The sequence below is a fragment of the Elgaria multicarinata genome, chromosome 8 (genome assembly GCF_023053635.1).
Source record: "Elgaria multicarinata webbii isolate HBS135686 ecotype San Diego chromosome 8, rElgMul1.1.pri, whole genome shotgun sequence".
Taxonomy (NCBI): Eukaryota; Metazoa; Chordata; class Lepidosauria; order Squamata; family Anguidae; genus Elgaria; species Elgaria multicarinata.
The window spans coordinates 59,715,882-59,742,483 of NC_086178.1; the positions used below are offsets into that span (position 1 = coordinate 59,715,882).

Genomic DNA, 26,602 nt, shown 5'->3' on the forward strand with positions numbered 1-26,602 from the left:
ACAAAAAGGATGTCATTATACAACTGGTTTTGTATAGTAGTTGTTGATTTTAGCTGCTTCTTATGCAGGTCTGCTGATTTTAAAGACTTCTTAAGGAAATGTTTGGAGAAGAATGTAGATGCCAGGTGGAACACTGCTGATCTTCTGCAGGTATGAAGAATGAAGCATCTCAGTGTTTGGACTGCTATATTTAATGCAATTGTATAGAATTAAGAAGTGATACTAAAGTTGTCAATGTATGAAAATATGAAACTTTATATGTTTAACATTGACCTGGTATGCACATCATGGCAGGTAATTGTGGTTTATTGTAAAAAAAAACACCTTCAATCAGAGGTTTTCAGTATGATGTGTGAACTCAGACTGCTGGGTTCTTCAAGGGCTGAACAATCCAGTGATAAACCCATGGTTTGTTGTTGAATTAGCCACTGAGTTGTTTAGCCCCATTGATCTGGGTTCCCCCGTTATGTTCACAAGTTCAGATTGGGCTGATCAGAGGCTGTTTACAGAAAGAAGGAGCTTGTGCACGGCAGGCATCCTGGCAAGTCATGGGTGAATTAACCCACTATTTGCTAACATGACATGCAAACTAGCCCATTGTGGGGAACATTCCTATTTGGTATTGGTCTCCAGAAAATTTGGAGTCTGTACTAATTGAAAATTTCATACCATGCTTTTCTGACTAAATAATAGTCAAAGGAACTGACAACTTGCATTTAATGCAGTTTAAAAAACACAAAAGTACTTAAATTTTTTATTTTTTGTGAACCGCCCAGAGAGCTTCGGCTATTGGGCGGTATAGAAATGAAATGAAATGAAATAAAAAAAATTAAAAAAAATAGCAAGAAGCGGCACTTAACTTTAAGTTCTTCTTTAAAAGAGCCAAATGTCCATTGGAGTAAAACAGTTTTCACTCCATGCCAGAAGGCAAGCAAAGATAGGACCAAATAGACTTCCACAGGAGGGTGCTCCTTCAGGCAAGGGGCTTTCACTTGTGCCCATTGCCAAGCTTATGTCACTGGGGGATCATGGAGCAGGGTGACTAATGTTCAGGCAAGTTCATACGGGAGGGAATGGTTATTACATGGATAATTAAATTTGCACCTATATTTATGCTTGAATTCACTGTTTCTGTTAGCATATGAAGCAGCTCGTGTCTAATTGCCAAACAGCTTTTTGAACTTGGGTATTCAAAGTGCAGCTTGGAGGCTCTGGGTGGAGATTCTGACAAAGTATCTCAAAATATTTTGGATGTGCACAACCCCTCTGGATCCGAGCCTTTGCTTATTGCTGATGAATGTTTGAGACGCTATAGTGCTTACTCATCTCCTTCATATAAATGTAAATGAGCTAAGAGGAGTAAATGTAATGGGTGAATATGACTTGGTTTTGTGTCAATCTAAAATAATTAGATTTAAGATAAATGCCTCTTAAATGTGACCTGGCAGGAAAGGCAGTCTGCCATACAAACAATCTGTGCTTCAGCCATACAAAAGATACAGAACTCCCAAGAGTGAATAAATGCAAATGGGCTTAGACTTGTAAGCATAAAAAGCTAATGAGGATTAAGAAAAAGTTGTAATCAGCATACCATTTCCTTAAAAGTCCTCATTTTTGTTTTGAGGGGGAGATTCATATCCTGGCAGTATGTAGCAAAATACATTGCTATTAAATGGTCTTTAATTGTGATTGTTTGAAATTGTGCGTGCTTTTTTTTAACAGCATCCATTTGTTACGGCAACTTACAATAAATCAGCATACCATTTCCTTAAAAGTCCTCATTTTTGTTTTGAGGGGGAGATTCATATCCTGGCTGTATGTAGCAAAATATGTTGCTGTTAAATGGTCTTTAATTGTGATTGTTTGAAATTCTGTGTGCTTTTTTTAAACAGCATCCCTTTGTTACTGTAACTTCCAATAAACCAATCAGAGAATTGATTGCTGAAGCGAAGGCGGAAGTTACAGAAGAAGTAGAAGATGGTAAAGAGGAAGATGAAGAGGAGGAATCTGAAAATTCTCTGGTGAATTAAAATCTTTACTTTAACTTAAATTGCAATCCAAAGCCATGAATTGAGTTTATCTCATTGACCAGTTAAGTAAGCAACTTTAGGAGCACGTTAATGCAGTTTGCGAGATTTCCCTATATGCTTTCTGTTATATAACACAATTTTGATTTAGATGCTGAAGTGAAAGAAAAGTGCAAAACAGGTAACCTTAAGTTTCATTAAAGAATATAATTTAAAGTGTACAAGGTATATTATATAACTTCCTAGTGAAAGATTAGCTTCTAGAATATCAAATAGTGAATATAGACCAAACTACATTGTCACTGATCATGCTATGAGTGCCTCCCCTCTGTCGTAGATCCTGCATCAACCATCATATGCTTTTAATGGTTATTTAAATGTGCTTGTTTACCCAAGCTTTTATCAACCATTAATTTTCCTAAATGTCGATGTGCTTTTATAATGACATATTGCTGTAAACTGGCTTGAGATTTTTAAAATGAGAAATAGTGTATAAATACTCTAAGTTAATTAAATATTCATTTAGTTATGTTTCCCCCCTATTAATTAGCATATTTACATGCTTGAATAGATGGTATTTATTTTAAATTCTAGACAGTCACTGAAGACAATGGCAGGATCCAGAGACCCATGGGCGGAGTTGCACTTGCACAATGTGTCTTTCCGACTACCTTATTGCTGCAACCCCTTACACGTCTTGAAAAGCCATTGCTGAGGGTCAGGAAACCCACCAGAATGGTGTGTGACGGGGGTGGGGGGCAAGGGGCTGCAGCTGGGGATAGAGAACCAGCAGAAAAGAGAAGTGCCTCCTACTCACAGAAGGGTTGCTCTCTGGATCTTGCCCAGTAAATATTATAGTTGCAAAAAAACCAAGTTAGCAACAGCTAAAATGCCCTGTTCATTTACTGGAAAAAATGTTAAGTAGTGATGTATGAATCTCTGTATTCCACAAAATATTCTAACCTTTATGTCTCCTCTGTGACCCATTTGAAAAAGCATAGCTCTGAAAATATGTTCATCTAGAACTGGTAAAATGTTTAGGGTAGAACCTCTGAAATCGTTACAATTACATTAATGTGATTATGCTTGTGGGGTATAAAAGCTTGGTAGGACCAATTCTTTGTAACTAAAATGTGTAATTAATTATGTTTTCAATAAAGCAGTTACCTGTGAATAAGCGAGCCTCATCTGACCTCAGCATTGCCAGCTCAGAAGAGGATAAACTTTCACAGAATGCCTCTATCCTGGAATCTGTTTCTGAAAAAACAGAGCGTTCATCCACAGAAGAGGCTAGTAGCAATGGACTTGAAGGTGAAAAAATGATTGTGGAGCCTGACAGAACTGAGAATGAGAAATCCACTGAAAACATTAGTGACACCATACAGGAAAACACTGAAAAGCTGCAGAATGGATCTGCACTACCACATGAAGATGAGGAAGCAAAGAACAGTGAAGGTGAAAAAACTGCTGAAAATGCAATATTAAGTGAAGATACCGGATCACAGAAAGAAGGAGAAGAAATTAGTACAGTAATATCTGAAACTAGTGTTACACCCTGTCCAAAAGCAGTGAAAGAAAATGATTTCTCAAATGAATCAACAATTGAAAACAAACAAGAAATAACACCTGAAACTGAAGACAGCAGTGCAGAAATTACAGAAGCAATCTCTATAGAGTCTGATGTGAAAGAAGAGGAAAGAAGAAATAGCACAGACCTTGAAGAAAATATAACTGGAGAGGAAAAGCCTACAGAAGGAATTAAAGAGATTAAGGAGTTGGAGAAGGATAACAAATGTGAAGGGAGTGGCCTGGAAGAATCCGAAGGTCAGAAAAATGAAGTGACTGCTGGTACTGAAGAGACAGGTACAGCTGAGTTTGTTGGTGAGCTGCAGAAGCAAATAAAAGAAGATGCCAGTAGTGCTCAAGGGATAGACAGTTGTAGCGAAGCTCTGGGGACAGATGCAGATAAAGTGCTTAGAAGTGCTGAGGAACCACCAGAGTGTGTTTCCGAGGATGTTCAGGAGAATGTCCCCTCTGAAACTGCTCTTACTCAAAGTGAGGAGAAAATGGTGGATTCTGATCAGCAACTGTCTGAGAAGTTCCCTGAAGATTCTAACAAGACAAGCACCACAAAAGAAACAGAGGTTGGAGGTTCAAAAAGAGTGGAAGACATAGACCAGAAGCCAGTAGAAAGTGACTCCAAGCATGTTCAAGGGACAGAGGGAACTGAGGAAAGCAGCATTGTACTTGAGGGTAAAATGGCAGAACCTGAACATAAATTAGAAAGCAGAGTTGAGGAAAACCACAAGAATGACATTAAAATAAGCACAGACCCTGCAGTAGCTTCCTTTGAGTTACCGATTAAAAATCAGCTAGAAGATACTGCAGTCAAGCAGCCATGCGAACATGAGCTGCCTCCAGTACCTGATATAAGCATTAGCTGTGCAGAAAATGTGGCAGAACCTAAATCTGGCAGTCAAGACAATGTTGAAAATTCGCGGCATCTTGATGCTGAAAGTCCTAAAGAAAATGATACAGATTCAGGCACTGGTTCCACAGCTGACAACAGCAGCATTGATTTGAACTTGTCCATTTCTAGCTTCCTCACTAAAAACAAGGAGAGTGGATCAATATCTTTGCAAGTAAGAATCAACAATTATAAGTAGCTTTTGTAATTTAAAAGATGTACATCATGAACCTGCAGCATATGAACACCAAGAATATATGCAGAAACATTTTAATATGTGACACACACTTTTAGCTGTGAAAAATTGTGTTACCACTGTGTCCCTAAATTTTTGCTATTTCTGTACTCCAATATCTCCACCTTTTTGACGAATCCATCTTTTCCAGTAATGACCCAGTTCACGTCGTCAAAACAGTCCGCGGAGGTTTGTATTAATCCCAGGCATGTACTGTGATGTTGTTTGGACCTGGAACACATGATTTGCTTGAAGGGGAAATAACCCATGGCCTTTTGTAGAATTATTTGAAGAGTGTTTACCTTCAAACAAGTCATGCTACCCAGGTTCAAACGACTTGACAAGCTGCATCCAGGCAGGTAATTAGGGAAATGGCACCGGCACAAGCCGGGCTTTAAAGCAAGTCATGCTGGCTTATTTAAACCACCATGGCTTGTTTGATTGTGCGAACTGGCCCAATGTATTTTTTATCAAGGTTTTGTGTAGTACCTTATACAATAATGCGTTCCAAAGTTAATTACTGTAGAATAAACATCTTAATGCTGTAATCCTAAACATACATACTAGAGAGCAAGTTCTGTTGAACTCATTGGGATATACTTCTGACTAAACTGAATTTTACTGAGTAAACTGTTTACTTTTGAGTAAACAATTTTTTAAAAAATTCTGGGTTATGGGAAATGAGGCAGTGTGCTAGTGCACATTGCCCAATTGCTCCCACTTGCAGCAAAAGTGGCTAACAAACTACAGGCCTTCCATCTGTGGTTTACTTAGCATTACCTTTCCAACCAGGAACTCTGGCTTGTCTTCCCTCACAACAAGCCAGAGACATGACCCACAGTTTTTTTCTTGTGTTATTTCTCTAGCTTGTCTAGGGAGAGATAAGCCAGAGTTCCTGGTTCACATATAACACTCTCGCATCCATGGATAGAAGAATAGACCTCCTTTTAGGCCTGTTTTGCATGTCATGATGATCCAAAAAATTTTTAACATGTTTTTTAATAAATAAATAAATTCTGGGTTATTGTCACTTGCGAACTGGGCCCAAAAAGTAGCTCTGAGAGAAGTATTCTTCTGTTCTGGGTTACTGTCATAAAAGCAAAGGCAGATCATGTTATATCTATTCAGGAAATTACTGCTATCTTCATACATCCAGTAGCTGCATAGGCTGAAACTATCCGGTTGAAGAAATGAACTCCCTTTAAAGGACATACATCAAAAACAAACTTCAATTTAACTTTGTCATTTTGTGGAAAGAAGCAAAAGTTAAATTAAGATTTCAGCTTCTAGAGTAGCAGTAATAATTCTGTTGATGGATCCGTTTGAACTTGCAGGCTTTGTGTTCTTTTTTCTTTTAAAATTGAAGAAAGTTGGGCAGCTGTGTTTTCTGTAGCTCAGAAATAATGTGTTATTTTTTATTCAGGAAACTAAAAGACACAAGAAAACATTAAAGAAAACTCGCAAATTTGTTGTTGATGGTGTAGAAGTAAGTGTGACTACTTCTAAAATAGTCACCGACAATGATTCTAAGAGTGAAGAGTTACGATTTCTTCGGTGAGTTTGAAAATATCCTTTCCAAATGAGAGAATTTCTTTTTCTCTGGGAAATTAAAGGAACTTCTCTCTCCCCACCCCTCACACACACACGCATGCACACACATGGACGTGTGTGTGTGTGTGTGCAATTTAATGGGCTTGGACTATGTTTAAGAAAATTGCTTGTTTTGTCTCTTTAAATAACCACATAAAATGCAGGTGTTCATTTCTTCTTTCAAATGTTACCTATTCTAAATTCAAAATTAAATCTGTTTCCTTCTCTTTCACGATACCATTTCTCTTCTCCATACTCTCAGGCGTCAGGAATTACGGGAGCTACGACTTCTCCAAAAAGAAGAGCAGCGAGCTCAACAGCAGCTTAGCAACAAACTATTACAACAACGAGAGCAGATGTTCAGACGCTTTGAACAGGAAATGACAGTAAGGTTCAAATTTTAACACACATACACACACACACATATATATTGTGAAGATGCATAATTTTGAGTTAATTTATTATTGTTAAATAGTTTTGTGCCAGATGTTTGCACTCTGATATTTTTGAGGCAAAACGTAGGTTTTCAAGGAATGTGAAAAAGCCACTCTGAAATAGCCCAACATCAGCGAGTGTGTCTGTTTGTTTCCCCCCTCTATGCATATTCACAGCCACATGTTCCTCTGACTTCTGCACTGGTGGTTTAATTGTCCACTGCTGCTGCTGCTGCAAGTCTTGATCTAGCTCTAATCATGTAAATAGTTGCAGCAGTATGTGAATTTTGGATACACATCCCCATTCTGTTATAGCTAAGTTGAATATGTGTGGACAAATTGAGACAAGGATTGGCACAGTTGTCTTGGTAATGCATGCATTTCCTCTCCCTGCGCCTTACCAAATATTTTTTTCGCACCTTTTCACAAAGGAATGCAAACAACTGCCAGAATGAATATTTTTTTCATGGAGTTATCTTCCTGTTTTAGCTCAGCAGTGCTCTTAAAAGAGTGTATCAGACCACAGTGTTCTGGCTTTTCCTAATGACATGTTAAAATACTTGACATGACTGCATACAGAAAAAAAGCCTAGAAGTTCTCCAAACCTGGCACATAACGATGGGGGCTTTATACTCACTCTACACCCCCTACTGCATGCCGTGGGTTGCAGGATGGGTATGAAGCCGCTTCTGCTGCAAACCAGGTTCAGATGACATGCCAGTTACCTGTGCTGCAGCACAGGTAATTATGTAAACAGTGGGGGCAGCAGTAATGGCTTCTTTTCCCCCTGTGAACCCAACCATTTCCCAGGGTGGCTTTACCAAAAAGCAAGCTATTATGTCATGCCTTGAGAGTAGTAGAAAAACTCCCCCCAAAACTCAGGACTATGGTCCAGAAGGCTATGATCATTTCTTTTAAATAGTAGGTTATGGGAGCCCATACGCAGTGGTCTTCTGGATCATGGCCTCTGTGTAATTCCTTTCTTCTTACAGTGGAGGATGATAAAAGTGTTGTGTATTGGACCCTCCTATATCAGGGAGAGCTTCGTGTAGCAAAAAGTTGCAAAGAGCAACCAGGTATGCTCATAGTAAAATATGCTACCTATGTTCTCCCAAATATTAAGACTTATGAGCTGGAACTGAATTTCAGATTATTTCTAGTGTACTGCACCATATAGTTTTGTATGTATATGCGCAAGACCAGAATGATTTTTTAAAAAAAAAATAGTATCAGGCTCCGTGGTAAGATGAGGGTTCTGCCATCTCAGTGAAGTAACAGTTAATACTAGCATTGATTCTGAGTTCTGGAGTTGAAAGATGATTGCTCTAGCTATAGTCTCATGGAATGTGTTGCACAGTGGCTCTTAAGAAAAGCTCTCCTTATATTATAAATATTTAAACAGTTAGAAAGTTGTGGACTGGTATGTGGCAAGCTCATTATGTTTTAATTAGTTTTTATAAGACAGCACACAAACATAGTCAGACTTTCCCTTCCCCCCTCTCCAAACCCATCAACTCTAGATAAATATCAAGTTTTTGGGGAATTATTTTTCAGAGTAAGAAGCGGCAGTATGACCAGGAGATTGAAAATCTAGAGAAACAACAAAAACAGACAATAGAGCGCCTGGAACAGGAGCATACAAATCGCTTGCGTGATGAAGCAAAACGCATCAAAGCTGAACAAGAGAAAGAATTGTCCAAATTTCAGAACATGTTGAAAAATAGGAAAAAAGAGGTAAAATCTATTCATTTAGCTGATGGGGGAAGTATGATTGATGTTTCTGATCCCAATGATGACTTCATTCCACATATAAATACTGATTTTGTAAAAAGGGTATATCCCCATAAAAAGCACAATAGTAGAATTATTCATTTAGTATTTTTTTTTTAGTATCAAGAAGTATCTTACTCTTCTAAAACAGTTATGTGCAATGAAAATACAGTGAAAATGCAACTAAGGCTTTAACATAATTTATAAATATTAACCATGTAAGACTAAGAATAGTAGGAGAATGATCTCCAACATCTTGATTTCCATGTTGCTGTTAACCCAGTAGCTTCACCACTTATTTGGAATAGTAAGAAATGTTATGTAGTTAAGACCTATAATAGAGAGGGAATTTAAAAGTGGCTTAGGGGTTCAACAGGGAGAAGTGCTGGAATGCATTGCACACAGATCTGGCACATTTTCTTCTTTGTATACTGGCCAAGGATTACACATGACCAGTTATTGATATCTTATTTATTGTGCTACATGGATATAAAATTAGCACAAAAGGGATTGAGTAGAATATGCATGAAGACCATTGTGCACGAAAAGAATGTTATAGCAGAATGTTTGTAAATTTTTTACGTATGAATTTCTTTTAACTTGTATTTGAATGTGTGTAAGCAAAAAGCTGATTTAGTTAACTTTATGTAAGAGGGTTTAGAACTCTATGCCATGGAACACTACTTTGTGCTGCCAAAACCCCCTAAATCTGCAGCCTAAATCAACTTCATTTACATACAAAATTTGATTCCTCAGAATGAGACATATGTAGGATTGGTGTACAATTCCCGTGAACAATTGAAAAATATTGCGGCAATGATAAAGGAGCTATTTTTTATTTTAATTTTGATTTAGTCCATCTAAGTAGAACATATTTATGTATTGGTTTCAGTTAATATAAAACACAACCAGTTTGAAATTTTCATTCCCTTGGGTGTGAGGCCAACAGCTGAGCAAAATGTGGAAGCTCTACCCAAAGTCTGTTTGGTTTCTAAATATTTTTGCCTACACTTACTTTTCAGCCATGATGGCTAACCATTCCTTTATCAAAGAAAAAAAAAAGCAGTCTGATAATTCCTAGTCAATCAAGTTTGGTGAGAGATGTAGTATGATTGAGCCACATAGCATGATTACAGATTTCTAGACTGTCTTCTGGTTTGAAAAAAAAACCTGTTTCTGCCAGTGCTTTTATGCTAAGCACTATATAATGTAAGCATAATATGCAATTTTAATCTTAGAGATACATGAGTTGTTTGTGTTTTAATCTGTACAATATTTACTTTTTCTTGCTGAATTTCTTGCACTTTGAGTCTCTACTGGTGATTGGGTCTCAAAAGGACAAGCTGGTGAAGAGATTTAATGCACTCAAAGCAGTCTTTTTCACAGAAATGGGAATAGCATGTGGTGATTTGGGCTTTGGTTTGTGTTGGTTCTTCCAGTGTTAAACAGCCATCTGTTCTTGGATACTTGTGAGCTTTATAGTTCTTTTGAAGGAAAGAATGTCTAGAGTACTGAATCTCTTCATGAGAGTGTGAAAATATGCAATCAAATTTTTGATCATCTGTTGAATCTTCATTATCAGTAGATTAGTTGATTCTTGACAAGATTGTCTTTCAGTTTCTTGGACTTACACAAAAACCATACATTGCTGAAACAATTACAAGTTAGTGCCAATTTTCTTTGAATGCCAGTAGCTAAACAAACAATGAAATCGAATACTTGATTTACCCTTTTCTATGCTATGTAAATTTCTGTCTGTAGAGGTGATTGTAACTTTTAAGAAAGTTGTTCCTTTGACAACTCTGTGTCAACTTGGATATGACACTGTGTCAGCAGTGGCTCTTCTTTTCTGGTAATGTTAATCTAAACATCCTGCTATTTTGGAGCTTTTGCCATTACAGTAAAATCCTTTCCGTTACCACTGCAGGATAAAAAAATTTGTTGGTATTGTCTTTAAAAATTGTTTGTGAAAGCAGCTCATTAGTATTTGCATGCAAACTGAAACTAGTTTCTAGAATGCAATTAGCATGTGCACTTCTTTCTAGAATGCAATCAGCATATTCTTTGAGCATGTCTGCTTTCTCCATCTACTTTCTACCAAGCCCTCTCTTCTGGCTTTGCATGCTTTTTTATACCATTTAACGCTTGACCAGCCCCTCTCATATTCACCTTAAATGCTTGCTGTGGAGAAAAAGGGTTATTTTCCCCACCTTCTGCATGCTTGTGCACTGTAGGTTTTTAATGAAGTGGAGAAAGCACCAAAAGAGCTGAGAAAAGAGCTCATGAAACGCAAGAAAGAGGAGCTTACTCAGTCCCAGCATGCTCAGGTAACTGCAGCAGCTTCATGCTTCTAAAAAAAAAACCCAAACCAGCTTTGTTCACGTAGCTTTAACATTTCATGGTGTGTTTTTCCCCCTGAATGAATATGGTATTTATTTGTGATGATCTCTAAGACTGCAGCTGAAAATTTGTGTCATTTAAACAGAAGTGCAAGGTATTTGCTATTTTAGGTATCATTTAGTTATTTCTAGAGCTACATCCAAACTCCTGAAAATGTTATTTATATTAGGGGGCTAAAAAGTCTATTCTTCAGATAGCGTTGTGAATATGAAGCTCGAATGTCTAATTTAGCCATACATTTAGCATAAAGAATAACATTATCAAAAATGTAAAAGTAGCAAATATAGTTTTGATTATCTTCATTTCACATGATTCTTCCATCTCAGACAATGCAGCTGATATGATGGGTGTCTATGTTAATATTTAATGGATGGTTAGTATCTTTTATGTTCCAGGCATTTCAGCTGGTATATTGTGGATTTATTTTGCTGCTTTGAAACAAAGAGTATCTGGAATACATAACGACATATAAGGGTGTGTGACAGTGGTACAGAAAATTAGCTAGTAAATAATTTTTCGCTTTTTCTTAACATTGCTATCCTGGTATTAAATTCCAGACTAAATTCATTTCCGATATCCAAAAATACCCCCTATGTATTTAAGTACAGGCTGGAGTTATGTATATATTATTAAAGCAGACTTCATCACAGTTATTTTAGGATTGTTTGTGTGAGAGAACTGACTATTTTGAATGGCAGTCAACTCTCAAAAGAGTCATAATGCTCAGGAATCCAGATGCAATGCTTGAGGCATGAGAGAGCAAGGCAAGTGGGTTCATATAAATAATAAAGGCAGAGCCAGTGTGTATGATAGACTATCAAAAGCAAGTTTATTTATTATTTCATTTCATTTCTATGCTACCCAATAGCCAAAGCTCATGCATGGAGCAGATTCCTGCTTTTGTTAAACAGATGTTGTTCACAGCAGAGTATTCTACTTTCTTCCAAAGACCACTGTATATATTGGAATGTGTACTTCTCTTGTGATCATGCATTTGAGGAGTTGTATCTCTAGAAAATATTGTATCATGTAAGTGCTTAGTGCAACTGAGTAACTGCAGTCTTTAATTTATCGGAGAAAATATTAACATCTTGGGGCACAGTCAGTTACGTGTGGATTGAATGGGAGTAAATTGTGGGGTGGTACTTATACTGCCATCCAGCCCTCAGAGCCTCAACCAAGGCCCTGCCCCTTCAGGGCTAGCAGGGAAGACAATCCCTGCTGTTATCTCCAATCAGTAATCAGAGATAACAGCAGGGATTCCTTAGTGCACCCATGTTTTGGCTAGGGACCAGATGATGTTAGGGGGCATGGCTCTCTCTTCTAACATCAGGCCCATGGAAGGCTTGATGGAGGTTCAACTAGGCTACCACCCAGTTTCCCACCCCTGATTTATGGTAAAATGAGTAAATTCTGAAGGAGTATAAACATAGGTATAAACATAGCTTCAGAAATTATGGATCTCTTAACAGATTTTCTTCTTTTAGCAAGAGATTGTTCAAACTATGAGTCCTACAGTCATTTTGCTGATATTTCAGCATTTAAATGCATGATTTGTGGTTGCATTCTGACCTGGGAAGTGCATTGTATTCTGCTCCACAGGGCGTTGCTCAGGTTATGATTCAGTCTTTTCAATTGTCCTCATGTACCCTCTTCAATGCAGTAATGCAGGATGTAAGTCCAACAAACACAAAAATGGATATTTCCTCTGTAGTGTTAAGCTTGTTTTTCTTTATGACACACATGTGCTGATAGATTTCTAAAAATGTATTCATATGCACAAAGAGATGTCTGTGTTGAACAAATTGAACCAATGTGATTTGCTGCTTTTCAGTACATGTGTGAAACTGAGCTATGTTTTGTGTTTTCTGTGTGCTGTGAAACTTGGGCATTCCCCTAAATGCTTCCTGAAATTATCTGACAATGGATTTTCCCTGCGCCACTTAATAAGAGGTAGCCATCATAATTTTTGACTCATGGCGCAGGGAACACCCTTGTGACATTTCCTTCTTGCCTTGAACATTAGTGACACCCTCTTAAATCCTGCCCTCTTTTTACCTTTGTGTTCTCTCTTTCCCTCCCAACTGTGACAGTTGGGACTTTTAAGTTTGGAGTAGGATCTTCTCCATCTCTCATAGTTTGCTTTTCATACCTTATTAAAATGGCTTTCCACTGCATGGCTGTAGAAGCAGCAATCTTTACTCATGTAGCAAATCATCTAATTTCCGTTTAGGCACTGTAGAATTGCATTTTTAAAGTAACTAATCAAATCTCATGCTTTTTTTTTACTTAAATAACAATGGCAGTGATTACAAGCAAGTCTGTTCTTCACCATTCCAGCTGACATTTTGTTCACAAATGTTGCAGAATAGGGTTCACTCACTTGAAGCTCAGATTCAAACAGATCTGATGCCTTTCTTCTTTTTTTGCTGCTTTTCACTAGCATGTTGTTACTAGTAAAGTATTTTGATTATTGGGCTGCTACTTGCAATCCAGCAAAACCTGTAACTTGTAAGTAGGTAGCTTGAGATGAACATTTTATAGAGGGAGAGAGAGTGAGTCAAAATCAAGAATGTTAATGCATTGTAAGCCCAATGCAAATTAATTTACGCTGATATCCTTAACTATGTGATGAAGGTTACAGTTTTAAAGAGGCAGTAGTGAAGGAAGCATTTCTGACTCTTCTAGGGATATTTAAAATAATGCATATTTTATTCAATCTGCTTCCACAAATAACTCGGAGCACAATCTAGTGAGTGTTAAATTCATTTCGGTCCTACTGATTGTCACCAGGAGAGAATTTAGTAAAATAAAATGTTAAAGTATTTAGCTTCACCTTTTATTTATGTGCTTACTCACAAACAGAGATGTACACTTTCTAGATGTCTAATAATTTCTAGAAAACTATTCTAAATTACAAAATTCTGCGTGTAATTGATCCAGTGCGAACATAATGCTAGTGATAATCTTAACCATGGGAAACACGCATCAGGCTTCCAAGCCTTCCCTTCTTCTCCCCGCCCTTGACTGTGTTAATTCTCTCTTTCCTTTCCTGGCTAGCCTTAACTCTCTTCTAGTGTTATGTTACACCAGTACTAACTATGGTTAGCCTTTAAGCCACGACTTGACACTACAGTAAAGAGATGCTTTGCAGTCTCTGGTTAAAACTAAGCATGGTTAGCACTGGTGCAGATTTAATGCTGTACAGTACTTAATGTTAACCAGGAGGAAGTTGAATAGGTGAAGGGAAGGAGGGAGAGGTAGCTTGTGAGGCCAGTGCTCCTAAACATGTTTAGAGGATCACTAACATTACATCAGCCATCATTGTCTTTTCATCCTGCCTAACAATCTTTGATATATTGTACTTTTCTAACTCCAGTAAAGAAATAGAATCATATAATCTCATATTTGGGGTATTTGACGATGCTTTTTACAATAAAAAAACCCAAACATTGTTGTAGCGATCTAGTGAATCTGTTATGTGCACATGACAATGGATGCCTTTTCTTCCTCCTTTCCTCCTCTATCCCCCACCCTTGGATTAGCAGCTTTTTAATCCAGCTAGTTTAAAAAAGTGGGTTACTATGTGGCACAGGGAAGCTGCTGTTAAGAAAACAGGGGAACATCCTGGTGTGAGTACAGATATTCCTTTGTGGTGCTTTGGATTAGGCCTGATGAAACAACTAGAAACAACAGATTGAAGTGATCATTGTCATCTTTATGACTGGATCATTTAGTCTAAGAGACATTGCCCGAAGATACCGAGCAACTAAAGAATTACTGTCTGATTAAATAATTTCTGTGCAACCTAAATTAACATTAGCTTTGCATATTTATTCACTCATATCCATAAACTACATGTTTTCCTGTGTGGCAACCTTTGGAACTGCAAGGATATCAGATGTAGCTCAACTAAAAGAGGACAAAAAAGGGCCAGTATTAGCATGAAGGGTCCCTATTCTATTTAATACAAAATATTTATATGTACATGTACATCAGGCATTGTAAGATAGTCACACAGGCGCTTTTCAAACCAAGAAGTAATTGTTTGGCAGAATTACAGTTCTTTGAATTATATTCTGTCTGCTATTCTTCTCATAAAGCTCCTTAACCCAAAAAAGTGGGTGGATGGTAAATATTTAGTATGCAGCCACTCTCACTTTGTAACATATAAAGTTGCGCATCTGCCTGGTTAGATTTGGTTGACTGTTTTCCCCCCACCATTATGCAAAACATGCATCTGAGAGCTGTTTGCCCTAGCTTTCCAATGCATTTTTACATTCCACAGTAGAGGTTTTGCAGCTAAATATATGTTTCTAGTGTAAAAGTATTTGCAGTGTCATAGAGGAGTTTGCAAATACTGGATTTTAAACTTCAGCAGAGTTGGTCTTTTAACATCTTTACATGTCATTTTCTTGGTTTGGATAACCCATTTTGCTGTTTCCTGCCTTAGACTTGGGTTTAAACTTGGATTTAAAACAGAGGTGGGGAACATATTCTTGAAGGGTGGGAGCAAATGACCCCCCCCCATCTCACCCAGCTCTCTGTGAATTACATCAGGGGTTGCTATGTCCCCGAGGTCATTTGGTTCTCAGCCAAAGCACCAGCCGGGGCCAACCTTCACTGTACACGGGCTTTCTCCAGCTATGGAAAACTTACGTGCAGCAAAACCACCCGAACAGAGGAGATGGCTGAAGTGTTCTACCCACTGCTTCAGTCAGGGCATCTTTGTCCATGTACCATGGCATGCAAAGGACTTAAGATATCACTTCCCCTCCCAATTCTGAGGATGAGGAGCACGCTAAGTAAGGAGACTCCTTCCATTATCTCCAATCAATGATCAGAGATTACAGGTGGGTTACCAGGCCCAGCTCCTGCTAGCCTTGAGGGGCAGGGCTTGGGGAGGGGAGTGGTTGGGGTCTATAGGGGAAGCCAAAGCCTCCATGGGCTGTGTTAAGCTGGACAGCTGGAGCTTCCCTCTTTCTGTGCTCTTTAAGTGCTATACTGTTGCTCCACTTCACAAAATAGTTTTAAAAGGTATCATTGTACTCAGGCACATCTGTGTCTGATCCATGGAAATATAATTCTGAACATTTTATAGACACACTTACCTTGAAGAAGATTCATGTGGGCCAGAAGTTTATGAGCTGCCCCACACCTTGCACATTTTCTGTCAGGCAGTATAAAAATACTTTAAATAAATAAATTTCTGTAAAAGAATTTCTGTACACGCCTAATTTTCTCCACATCTTTGCACATGGGATGATTCAAAGCAGCTCACTTTGCCCTCAAAAGAAATGTGATTTGTCATCCTAAGTTCATTGTCAACAGATATCAAAATGATACCTACTATTATATAAGAAAACTAGGAAAATACTATAAACCAAAATCAGGAGCTGAAACTATGCAGCAAATATTCCTGTCTACATTGAGCAGTAGACACACAGGGGTTTAATCTTTCGTTGCATTGTTCTCTGGGTTTCCTTTTCTCCTTGAAAATAGTGATTTACACAGTGGGGAAAACAATGCCCTCTTCTCTAAACCCCCCTCCCCCTTAATACTGCCTTATCCCTGGTTGTTTGCAGACACTTATTTTTCTCTTTACTGCTTCTTTTGACCATGTTTCCTTATGTTTCCTTCCTGGTTTTGTGAAGGAGGCCCAAATCTGAGTGGAAAGCAAATCTTTTGTTTTCCACTCACTCCTCATGAGGTATTAATTTAATTTAATTACTGGTTCTATACAAATTCAGGTAGCATTTTAACTTTAAGTCCTTAGAAAGCATTGAAGATCTTGATTAGTTCATTACTTTGTGTTCTATTGGTATGTTTTTTGTTAGCCTGGTATACGACCATATAACATGGTAAAGCAGTGATTTCGCAAGCTATTTACTTTGGCAGACAAGTGACTGCCTACAAGACTGTCACATAATCAGTTTGCATTTTATCCAAACTATAGATTTGGGGAGAGGGGGATACTTTGAGGGAAGAAAGAGAAAGAATTTATAGGGGCAATTATAGTTCCCTAATGTTCACTACTGTTCAGAGATGCATGTTTCCCCATCACCCTTTATGATGCTGAGGTTCTGCAAATGCTGTTGTAAGTGTAGCAAGATCACTTGCTCTGTTAAGTTTTAACTGACGGTTAAATGGTTGGTTTTCAGTTTGGGAAACCCTTGTTCAGATTCCTGCCATCGCTCGAGTGGGTGGAAAGTATATGTGTTTTCTCTCTAGGCATAGCCTACCGTACATGGTAACTGAGACTAAAATGCTATTCTGAACTCCTTAGAAATAGGGTAGGAAACAAATGAATACGTCTGGAAGTTGTGTATAATTGATTCAATTTGAACTAACTTCTAATAGGAACAAGAGTTTGTTCAGAAGCAGCAACAAGAATTGGATGCATCACTAAAGAAAATAATTCATCAGCAAAAAGCAGAGCTAGCCACCATTGAACGGGACTGTCTTAATAACAAGCAACAGCTCATGAGAGGTACTTTCCACCCTGTGTGTCACTGCTGGATTAAAACTTTATGAACTCAAAGCAGTATTAAGGGCTCTGACCACCTAGTACTGTTCACATGCATGCCTGATGAAAATGAATAAGAATACTTCTGGCATAATATCTAAATCTCTGTTCAAGCAGAAAAGCTGTGTAAAAAATCCGTTTAAAATGTGTTCTCTGATTTCAGATGCTGCCAAACCTAATTGTGTTTATATATTTGGTCAGATAACTTAGTTTGAAATCATTTGTTTGGTGCATTTTCTCCATTTAATATTAATCTTATATTTATTTATTTATTTATTTTATTACATTTATATACCGCCCCACAGCCGAAGCTCTCTGGGCAGTTTACAATAATATTATATAATAATATTATATAAGTTGCCCATAACTTTTTGACAGCCTTCCCGTTGACCAATTCTCATGAAATGCACTTCATTGGAAAGCTCTTGACACACAAATGCCATGCATAACCATTTTTCACTATAAATCAAAGTTGGGAAATAATTTATATCCATAAAGCTTTTTTTTTAAAGAATTAAGAATTATAGTACAATGTACTATAAAGTTTTATTTCTAATATTAAAAAGTCAACTATAATTAAACAAACACAATTAATTGCAAATTGGTGCAAAATGAAACATGAACACAAAAAGTACACCTTTGTAAACTCAGATGCAGTACAATGATGTTCCTGTAAACAAATTATGAAGTAATTAAGAGACACCTACAGGTAAAAGTAACGCAGTCAAAGTTTAGTTATTGCTTAGAAAGGAAATCTCTGGCTGTTAAATTTAACAAAATAATATTTAAAAGTCTTTGTACAACTTTATAAACACAGCTGCAATGATATACCAGTAAACAAATCACAAATCACAAAGAGACACCTACAGTTAAAGCAACCCAGTCAAATTTAGTTAAACCTTTTGTTAGATTTTGTTAGATTTTTCTCCATGAAATGTATTTGTAGTAACCAGCTGATATTCAACTATTTAATAGTTGTCTTATGAAGTATATTGTATAAGGATTTTGGAGTGACGTTTCTCAGCAATCTTGAATCATTTTTCTTCCCCTCTAGCCCGTGAAGCTGCAATATGGGAGCTAGAAGAGCGACACTTGCAGGAAAAACACCAACTGCTCAAACAGCAGCTGAAAGATCAATACTTTATGCAAAGGCATCAACTGCTTAAACGGCATGAAAAAGTTAGTGCAATCCCACTTTGTTCTCTTCTTTGACTTAAAATCCTGGTTCCTACTATATACTATATTCCTTTTGCACATTTTACTTTTTATTTAATCCATTTGACACACCTAATCTATAGTTATAGTATTTGTAAATGTTTGAACTTCCAAAAGGACATCTTAAATTCAAGCTAGAAGGGAAGGATGCACTAATAAATAAATGAGAGAGATAAGTAAAGGGAGAGCCACAAACTTTAAAATAATTGGACAGATACTATATGCCAAATGTCTTCTTCACTTGGCTGATTATTCTATAATCCATTATTTTTATTTAAATTCTAAACATTACATATATAGATTCATTTCATTATTAACAGAACATACTATAGCCGTTTCAGCAGAACTACATGTTAACATTCTAGTCAATATTTATTTACTAGGTTAATTAACAGGTGTTTATCTGTTATTTTCACATTTTTACCCACAGTTTTTTGAATTAAGAAAATGCCATTTTGAAGTATTCAGTATGTAAATGTATATTAAATACTTTTTTGAATGGAGAACTATTCTCTCCCTGACACTTTTTTTGGTTTTTAGGAAACAGAACAGATGCAAAGATACAACCAGCGGCTTATCGAGGAGTTAAAAAATAAGCAGACCCAGGAAAGAGCCCGATTACCCAAAATCCAGCGTAGTGAAGCAAAAACTAGAATGGCAATGTTTAAAAAAAGCCTACGAATTAATTCTTCAAGCACTCCAGAACAGGATCGTGAAAAGATTAAACAGGTAAGTAGTTTTAAACAGTTAAAGTTTAAATAATTTGTGTGCAGGTTGAAGGGAGAGATCTGTGTACCAACACAGATGGACTCTTAAATTAATTTGACTCCAAGAAAATGCTGTCTTCATCTATATTCAGTTATGTGCTTGATATTGATTACTGTTAAACTCTTGAATATAGTGAGTCAATCGTGACTTGTAATGTTTATGGATTATATCATTTAGGAAAGAACCAAATTAATACAGTATGTACTAGGAATGAATGATGAAAGTTTCTATAGGTAGTGGTTGAGTAACAGCCATCTGTTTTCATCCGGTTAATACTAGTAATTGAAGTATAATTACACTGTTCTTGCTTGTTACACTGCCATTTAATTACATGCTTAAAGCTGCAAACATCAAATCGATTTTAACTCTTTTTTCCCTAAAAGTTTGCTAGTCAAGAAGATAAGAGACAAAAAAATGAAAGACTGGCTCAGCATCAGAAGCATGAAAATCAAATGCGCGACCTTCAACTGCAGTGTGAAGCCAACATTAGAGAACTGCATCAGCTACAGGTGAAACACATAAATTGAACTATGGTCTAACAGAACCATGTTAATCTTTATTGTGCCCTTTAATGGTATTTATACACCTGTCTGTCTTGATTATGGTGACTTTTCATTGATGCTCTGCATTTACATAGACTTCTCCTGTATGGAAATGTGTTTTGTGATAATCTTGTAATTCTGTAACCACACTCTGTGTCTCTGTGTTAAAAAACAACAACAACCCAAAATGCAAAACAGATCTGTACCATTTGCTTTCCGAAGAACAGCTAACATATAGTTAAGCAAGATCAAAATGTGCAATCTGTGAGTTTGACCTCTCAAAAACAGATTATCTTGTGATTGCAGGAATGTTTTGGATGGTTTCTAGCAATGTGCCAGACTTCTGCAACTATACTTCTAATTGCATTTGTGTCTAGGTGGTGGTAACCAAATAGGCTTGCAGATTGTCCTCTATGCATCAGTTGTTGTTGATGTGGTTTATTTTAAAGTTTTGTGAATAGAGGCTGAAAGAAGTTAAGCTTTCAGTAGTAAAGCACTCCATTACGTCCCTAATGGCAGTAGTATCAGATGTTACACCCAAAGTTCACAGTCTTGTCAGACCCTGCTGTGTTTTAATTCGATGTCAGTGACTAGTGGAAGGAATTGCCAGGTGCCACAGAGACCTAATGCCAGTTCTGTGTCCATTCTAAGAGCCTCATGAATAAAAGAAGCTGATCAAAGTGGCACTATAGCCCCCTGAGCCTGATAAATGGGTGGGAGTGGGGACAGCCTATTAGAGCATTGCGTAATTCGGAGCTGTGTAATACTGTACGTGGATGTGATTTTTTTTACCCTTGTCCATGTAAATTGGTTGAAATCAAGTTAATCATTTACAGGAATACTCCACAATCTGAAGCAATTGGAAGCTCCAACCAGAGTTTTAATTTTAAGGCATAATTGTATCCTCTTGTCCATCTAAAGACGAAGCTGTCTGAATGTTTTGAGGATCCTAGATGAGCCCTGATACTTAAATCTGCAAAAGTGCTGATTTTTTGCAGGTGCCTGTGTGCCTGATGTACTTTGCAGGATAAAGGGGCCATGTCCAACAGAATTCTCAAGTACTAAGGCTTGGCTTTTACTGTAAGAAATGAGCAGACAAAACAAGCAAGGTGTGAAACAAATTGGTACACCCAAGGTTGTTAAAGCAAACGAGGTTCCTATTATGATTACCTCCAGAGGCCTTCCTGTAAGTCACCCCACCTTCTGAAGTTAGGCAAGTGACGACTGTGAAGAGACCCTTCTCAGTTGTGATGCCTTGTATGTGGAATGCCTTTCTTTGGGAGGCTTGCCTGGCAGCAAATTTGATATCCTTTTGGTGCTTGGCAAATACCTTTTTATTTCTCCAGGCCTTTCCAGCATGTCCTCCAGCTGGTTTTTGACTGCTGATTTGCAGTGGGTTTTATGAACTTTGTTGTTCTGGCTACATTTTTAATGAGAACGTTTTATATGAGAAGCAAAAATTAGGGTTTCAATAGTGATAGATTGATGTTGACTGCATACCTCTCTATGCACATAAAAACAAAAAAACTGCCAGTCGATGTACTGTAAATCTGCTGATACAAGCTCTGAGACGTGTTCATAACTTTAGTTTCTGAGAAAATGAAAAATATCTAATACATATTCTTGGTGCCATATTAGAGGAATTCAGATCATCATTTCTGTTGAAAAGCTAATATCTTGATAGTGAGCATTACTAAGGTAGTATGTAGGAATTATCTTTGCCACTATGCAGACTAAGCTAATTAAAGAATTAGGTCAACATATGCTGCTGTACAAGTGGCTAATCATCTAATCTGGTTTAGTTTTACTAAGGGATTATCTGTATCCCATTTTCAGAATGAGAAATGCCATCTACTGGTTGAACACGAGACTCAGAAACTAAAAGAATTGGATGAAGAACATAGCCAAGAACTTAAAGAATGGAGAGAGAAACTGAGACCAAGGAAAAAGGTAACATTTTGCTATTTAAATTCTTTTTTGTTGTGGGCAACAAACCAGAGATAAAAGCCTTCAGATGTATTTACAAAACAAAACATATCAGCATAAATAACATCAGCTCAGACAGAACTATTCCAAAATAAATAACACATTTGCCCAGAAACAACCTTCCCACATCAAATAGTTGCTTCCTTGTTTTTATGGCTACTGGCAAGATTTTGGCCACAACAAATGTAATTGATGGAATTTTATCTGGTAGCAGATACTGAACATAAAATTGGGCTTATCTACCTAGTAGTCAATATGGGGCAATCATTTGCTGCTGAGTCCCAGTATAGAAATTGCAAAATGGGAGAAGATGTTCCACAGGCTGTTACATGGACAAGACTACAAGGGCAGGGGAAACCAAGGAAGGTACTGATATTTGAAAGCAAACTATTACAAATTGGAGGAAATGGAATCACCAACAGAATACCATCTTTTCAAGATGGGCTTTTTGTTTGCACAGTGACCTGTGACATTTCCAATTTCTAATATATATATACTGGGGGGAAACCATAAATGACACAGTTACATCTTAGAGCAGCCATAGCCTGAGGTACAGCATATAGTATAATATAGAACTCCAATTGCTGCACTAGCAATTTAAATGAAGAAGTATTCTGTATTGAATATTAACAGTAGTAACCATGACAAAATTAAAATGGCTATGTGAGTTCAGGTAAAAGGGTTTTTTTAAAAAAAAAAAAACCTCTGCATTTCTCTCAAAAAGAATAACATTGACCTTTGTTAATTCTGTGGAGGAGTGCTTCTACCCAAGCCTTTTATAGCACCCTGTCTCATTCACAGGATATTATGGGTGTGTGGGAGGATATTGTCCAGACAACGTCTTCCACCCATAACCCTCCTGTGGTTTCCTACCACTTCCTTCTTTTTTCTTACTGTGGAAAATCTGTTAAGAAAAATAAAATAAAAATGGAACAGCTGCATAATGCCTTCTGACTGTTAGCGCTAGTCCCCATTTGTCTGGAATTGCACAGTATCAGCTTTGACACTTGGGACCGAAACATTTATTCATCACAGTTGTCACTGTCATCTCTATGTAGGGCTCACCACCTACCACACTATAAAGCCCTGGCTGGCAAGATGGAAGCCCTGTGGGTGAGTGGTTCCCAAGTCTGGGAAATAGGCTCATTGCCTGTTCTGGATGGGGTTGCACTCCTTCTGAAAGATCAGGTTCATAGTTTGGGGGCACTCCTGGATCCATCATTGTTGCTGGAGGCCCAAGTGGCTGTGGTGGCTCGGAGTGCCTTTTACCAGTTTCGGCTGGTTCGCCAGCTGTGGCCTCTTCTGGTCAGGGATAGCTTGGCCACAGTGGTACAGGCATTAGTATGGATTACTGCAATGCGTTCTATGTGGGGCTGCCCTTAAGGCTGCTCTAGAAGCTGGAGCTAGTGCAGAGCGCAGCAGCTTGGCTGTTGTCAGGAGCTGCTTCTTTTCAGCATATAACTTCTTTGCTGAGGGAATTACACTGGCTGCCTGTTGGCAACTGGGCCAGGTTTAAGGTACTAGTGTACAAAGCCCTAAACAACTTTAGACCAGGATACTTGAGAGAGCGCCTTCTCCCTTACCAGCCTGCCCGGTTACTGAGATCATTGGAGGGCATGCTCCTGGTGGTTCCACATGGACCTTTGGCCTGATTGGAATCCACCAGAAGAAGAGCCTTTAATGTGGTGGCCCCTTCTCTTTGGAACTCCTTGACCCTGGAGGTCAGGCAGGCGCCAACACTAGGCTACTTCCTGCGCCTCCTAAAAACAGCTCTATTTCAAGAAGCCTTCCTCAACTGTCTAGCCACTGTTTTGGATTGGTCCTTTGATTTAAATTGAACAATTTTAATTCGTTTCCTTTTTAATCTTTTTTCTTTTTACTGTTTATCCCTCTATGTCTTCTGCTCCGGAATCTATTTTAGTTACGGAGCGGTACATAAATATTTAAAATAAATAAATATTTAACGAGGCCAAAGATGTTGGCAAAGTTCTTATTAATAGCCTAGAGTATTTGCCAGAGTCTTTCCTTTAGGAACCTCAGTTGCTCATTGACATTTGCTTGTACTTTGTACATTTGGATTGAGCAGTAAAGGTGCCATATAAGGGAGGGCTTTGCCAAAGCTCCTTCTTGCTTTTCACACTGTAGGAGGAGGGGGTTAAAGAGCCATTAGCATGTTTTTCAGCTTTTGTATACACCGGTGGCTGAGTTGGGTAATAGTATTGGGGTGAGTGGGAATGGAGTTTGAGATTAGGGCTGTCCTGCAATTCAAATGGAATGGCTGGGGGTGGAGATGACAATGACACTTTTGCTGTTGTCTCTCCATAGGAATTCTAATTCTATAGATATTTTTGAATCAAATTGTATCTTCATCTGTTTTATATAGCAAACCTGCCCACAGAATTGCATGAATTTCAAGATCGCAATTGGAAATCATTTCCCTAACTTTCCATTAGCTTTACGTTATTGCAAAATAGTTTGTTTTGTAGCTTGTTTGATACAAATTGGAACAAAAAATAGCATCAAGTCCATCATATTAATTTTGTTCAACTGTTGTTATTTCTTGTCATTAGTTATTAGAAGATGAATTTACTCGGAAGCTTCAAGAACAGGAGGTTTTCTTTAAAATGTCTGGAGAATCTGAATGCCTTAATCCTTCAACACAAAGCCGGATTTCGAAATTCTACCCAATTCCTAGCCTGCACTCCACTGGATCATAAATCTTGAACCTCTGTGAGGTGGCTTTGAGTGTACTTTTTAGCATTTTCAATTAACCTTCAGCATCTGGAACAATAAAAGAATCTAAGAATCTCAGTGGAACTTCATCCACTTTCAGTGGAGACAATCAATGATGTCAAAAAATTCCCTTTTTGTTTTCATGCTGGGAAACAACTTAAAATAGAAGCACAGATGTCTTGAAATCTGATATGGTATTTTTCATGTGTTTCAAGAATAGATAGCCATTTGAAAACTGCTCTGAAAAACTGTAGTATCCAACTATGTTGGTACTGAGAAGCAAGCCTCAACTACTAGTGATCATCTGCCCCAAGAATAAATGCAGAAAATTCTTAGATGAAGATACTACTATAATTTTAATCAAATCTTTATTGTGTTATGCCCACTACTTTGAGGAAATGGGTTGCTAGCCTCACCTTTTCAGTGCCTGAAACCATTGAAATGCATTCCCCCCCTCCATAAACCAATCATGTTTATCACTAAAGAAACCCACTGATCTATTACTGTAATAGAAGTGCTTGCTGTTGCCACAGTTGTTGTCAAACCTTGGCACTGAAAAAAAAACTATTCAACTTTAAAATGTACAGTTTATTTCCCTCTTTCTGGCTGGTAGTGTTCTACCAACTGAAATGAAATAGAATTGATTTCTTAAAACACAGTGTGCAAGATGCACTCGTTCTCCCCACCACAGGCAAAAAAACCCCAGCACATTATAGAAACGTGAATTGGGGGATTCTCTCCTTACCAAAGTAGCAGTTTGAGAGCAGTAAGTGGCTGCAGCTGTACCTGTTCTTACAAATCAGTGCTGATAGCTCAGGTGGCAAGAGATAAGGGTTTTTTTGTTTCAAAATGTATGTTAACCTGTAGAAGGGTTTAAATTAAATATATAGACAAACGGTTTAATCTGCTACATTGTTTTGCCATGAAGTAAACATAAATGGTTTTATTTCTAAAATTCATAGTTGTACTATAACTTATTTTCTGTGGGGGCGGGATGGAAATATTTATGTTAGCAGGAGAGGTGCCTGCATTCAGCAAAAACTAGTCTTTTGAGGCTTCAGATTTGAGTCATATCAAGAAGCAGTATTGTAAACTGTTCTTTTGATATGCCATTATTGGGCTTGTAATATAAATGTTGGTTGCTTCCTGTCTTCTGCAGCCTAATCTTTTAGTAGATAACTTTGGATAATCAACTGTAAGTTTTCACGTTTTGCTATCTTTCATTAAATGAGAGAATGGTCACTTTCTTACCACTTTTATATTATGTCAACAGCATTCCTGCATGCAAAGGAAGCGGATTATAAAATTACACAGTACTTTAATCAAGTGTGACCAGTACTTTGGCTACCAAATTCAGATACTGAGCTTGACCTTGTCTAATTGTTACATTGTGACAGTATAGTAAGTATAGTTTGAAGATGCATGTTTTCAGTTAAATCTTGTTCTTCCCAAATAATTTACTTTTAACAAATATATCATAGGTAGCCTTAATACCTTGCATTTTATTTTATAAATATGTGTTGTGTACCAGGTTGTAAATTCATATATTCATCACTAGAATGTTGCATTTTGCTGTATACAAAGTTCTTAAATTTGTTTATTCTGAATTGCTTAGGATGGAAAGTATTCAAAAGCCTTTACTTTTTTTAAGCTTCATCTTTATTAAATAACTAGTATTAACTATAACATTAAATACTGTTTATCTGTCTAATCAACAGATAATCTGTTTAAAAATCTCAAGTTCATTGACTTTTTTGGGGAATTGTGTATAAATTCTTGTTATCTGTTCTCTCAATGTTTGCTAGTCTGAGGGGGTTTACTTCTGTGGTGATGCTATTCCATGGGAATTAATTATATTGCACTTACATGTATCATGTCTCACAAGAAAATCAACAAAATAAGAACTTAA

The 26,602-nt window shown here is 37.5% G+C and overlaps 1 protein-coding gene across 3 annotated transcripts in view; it reads left to right on the forward strand.

Annotated features, from left to right (window-relative positions):
• SLK (STE20 like kinase) overlaps nt 1–26,602 on the forward strand; it is a 50,794-nt gene extending 24,192 nt beyond the window's left edge. The window contains exons 7-19 of one of the 3 annotated variants that reach the window (XM_063132611.1): nt 69–150; nt 1,893–2,021; nt 3,188–4,669; nt 6,153–6,283; nt 6,582–6,705; nt 8,308–8,487; nt 10,758–10,850; nt 17,284–17,413; nt 18,504–18,628; nt 19,205–19,393; nt 19,816–19,941; nt 21,811–21,924; nt 24,531–26,602. In XM_063132611.1, coding sequence (XP_062988681.1) covers nt 69–150; nt 1,893–2,021; nt 3,188–4,669; nt 6,153–6,283; nt 6,582–6,705; nt 8,308–8,487; nt 10,758–10,850; nt 17,284–17,413; nt 18,504–18,628; nt 19,205–19,393; nt 19,816–19,941; nt 21,811–21,924; nt 24,531–24,677 — 3,052 coding nt within the window. In that variant the 3' untranslated portion in view covers nt 24,678–26,602. The remainder of the gene's footprint in view (nt 1–68; nt 151–1,892; nt 2,022–3,187; nt 4,670–6,152; nt 6,284–6,581; nt 6,706–8,307; nt 8,488–10,757; nt 10,851–17,283; nt 17,414–18,503; nt 18,629–19,204; nt 19,394–19,815; nt 19,942–21,810; nt 21,925–24,530) is intronic. The other 2 variants (XM_063132612.1, XM_063132613.1) reach the window with 2 other exon arrangements.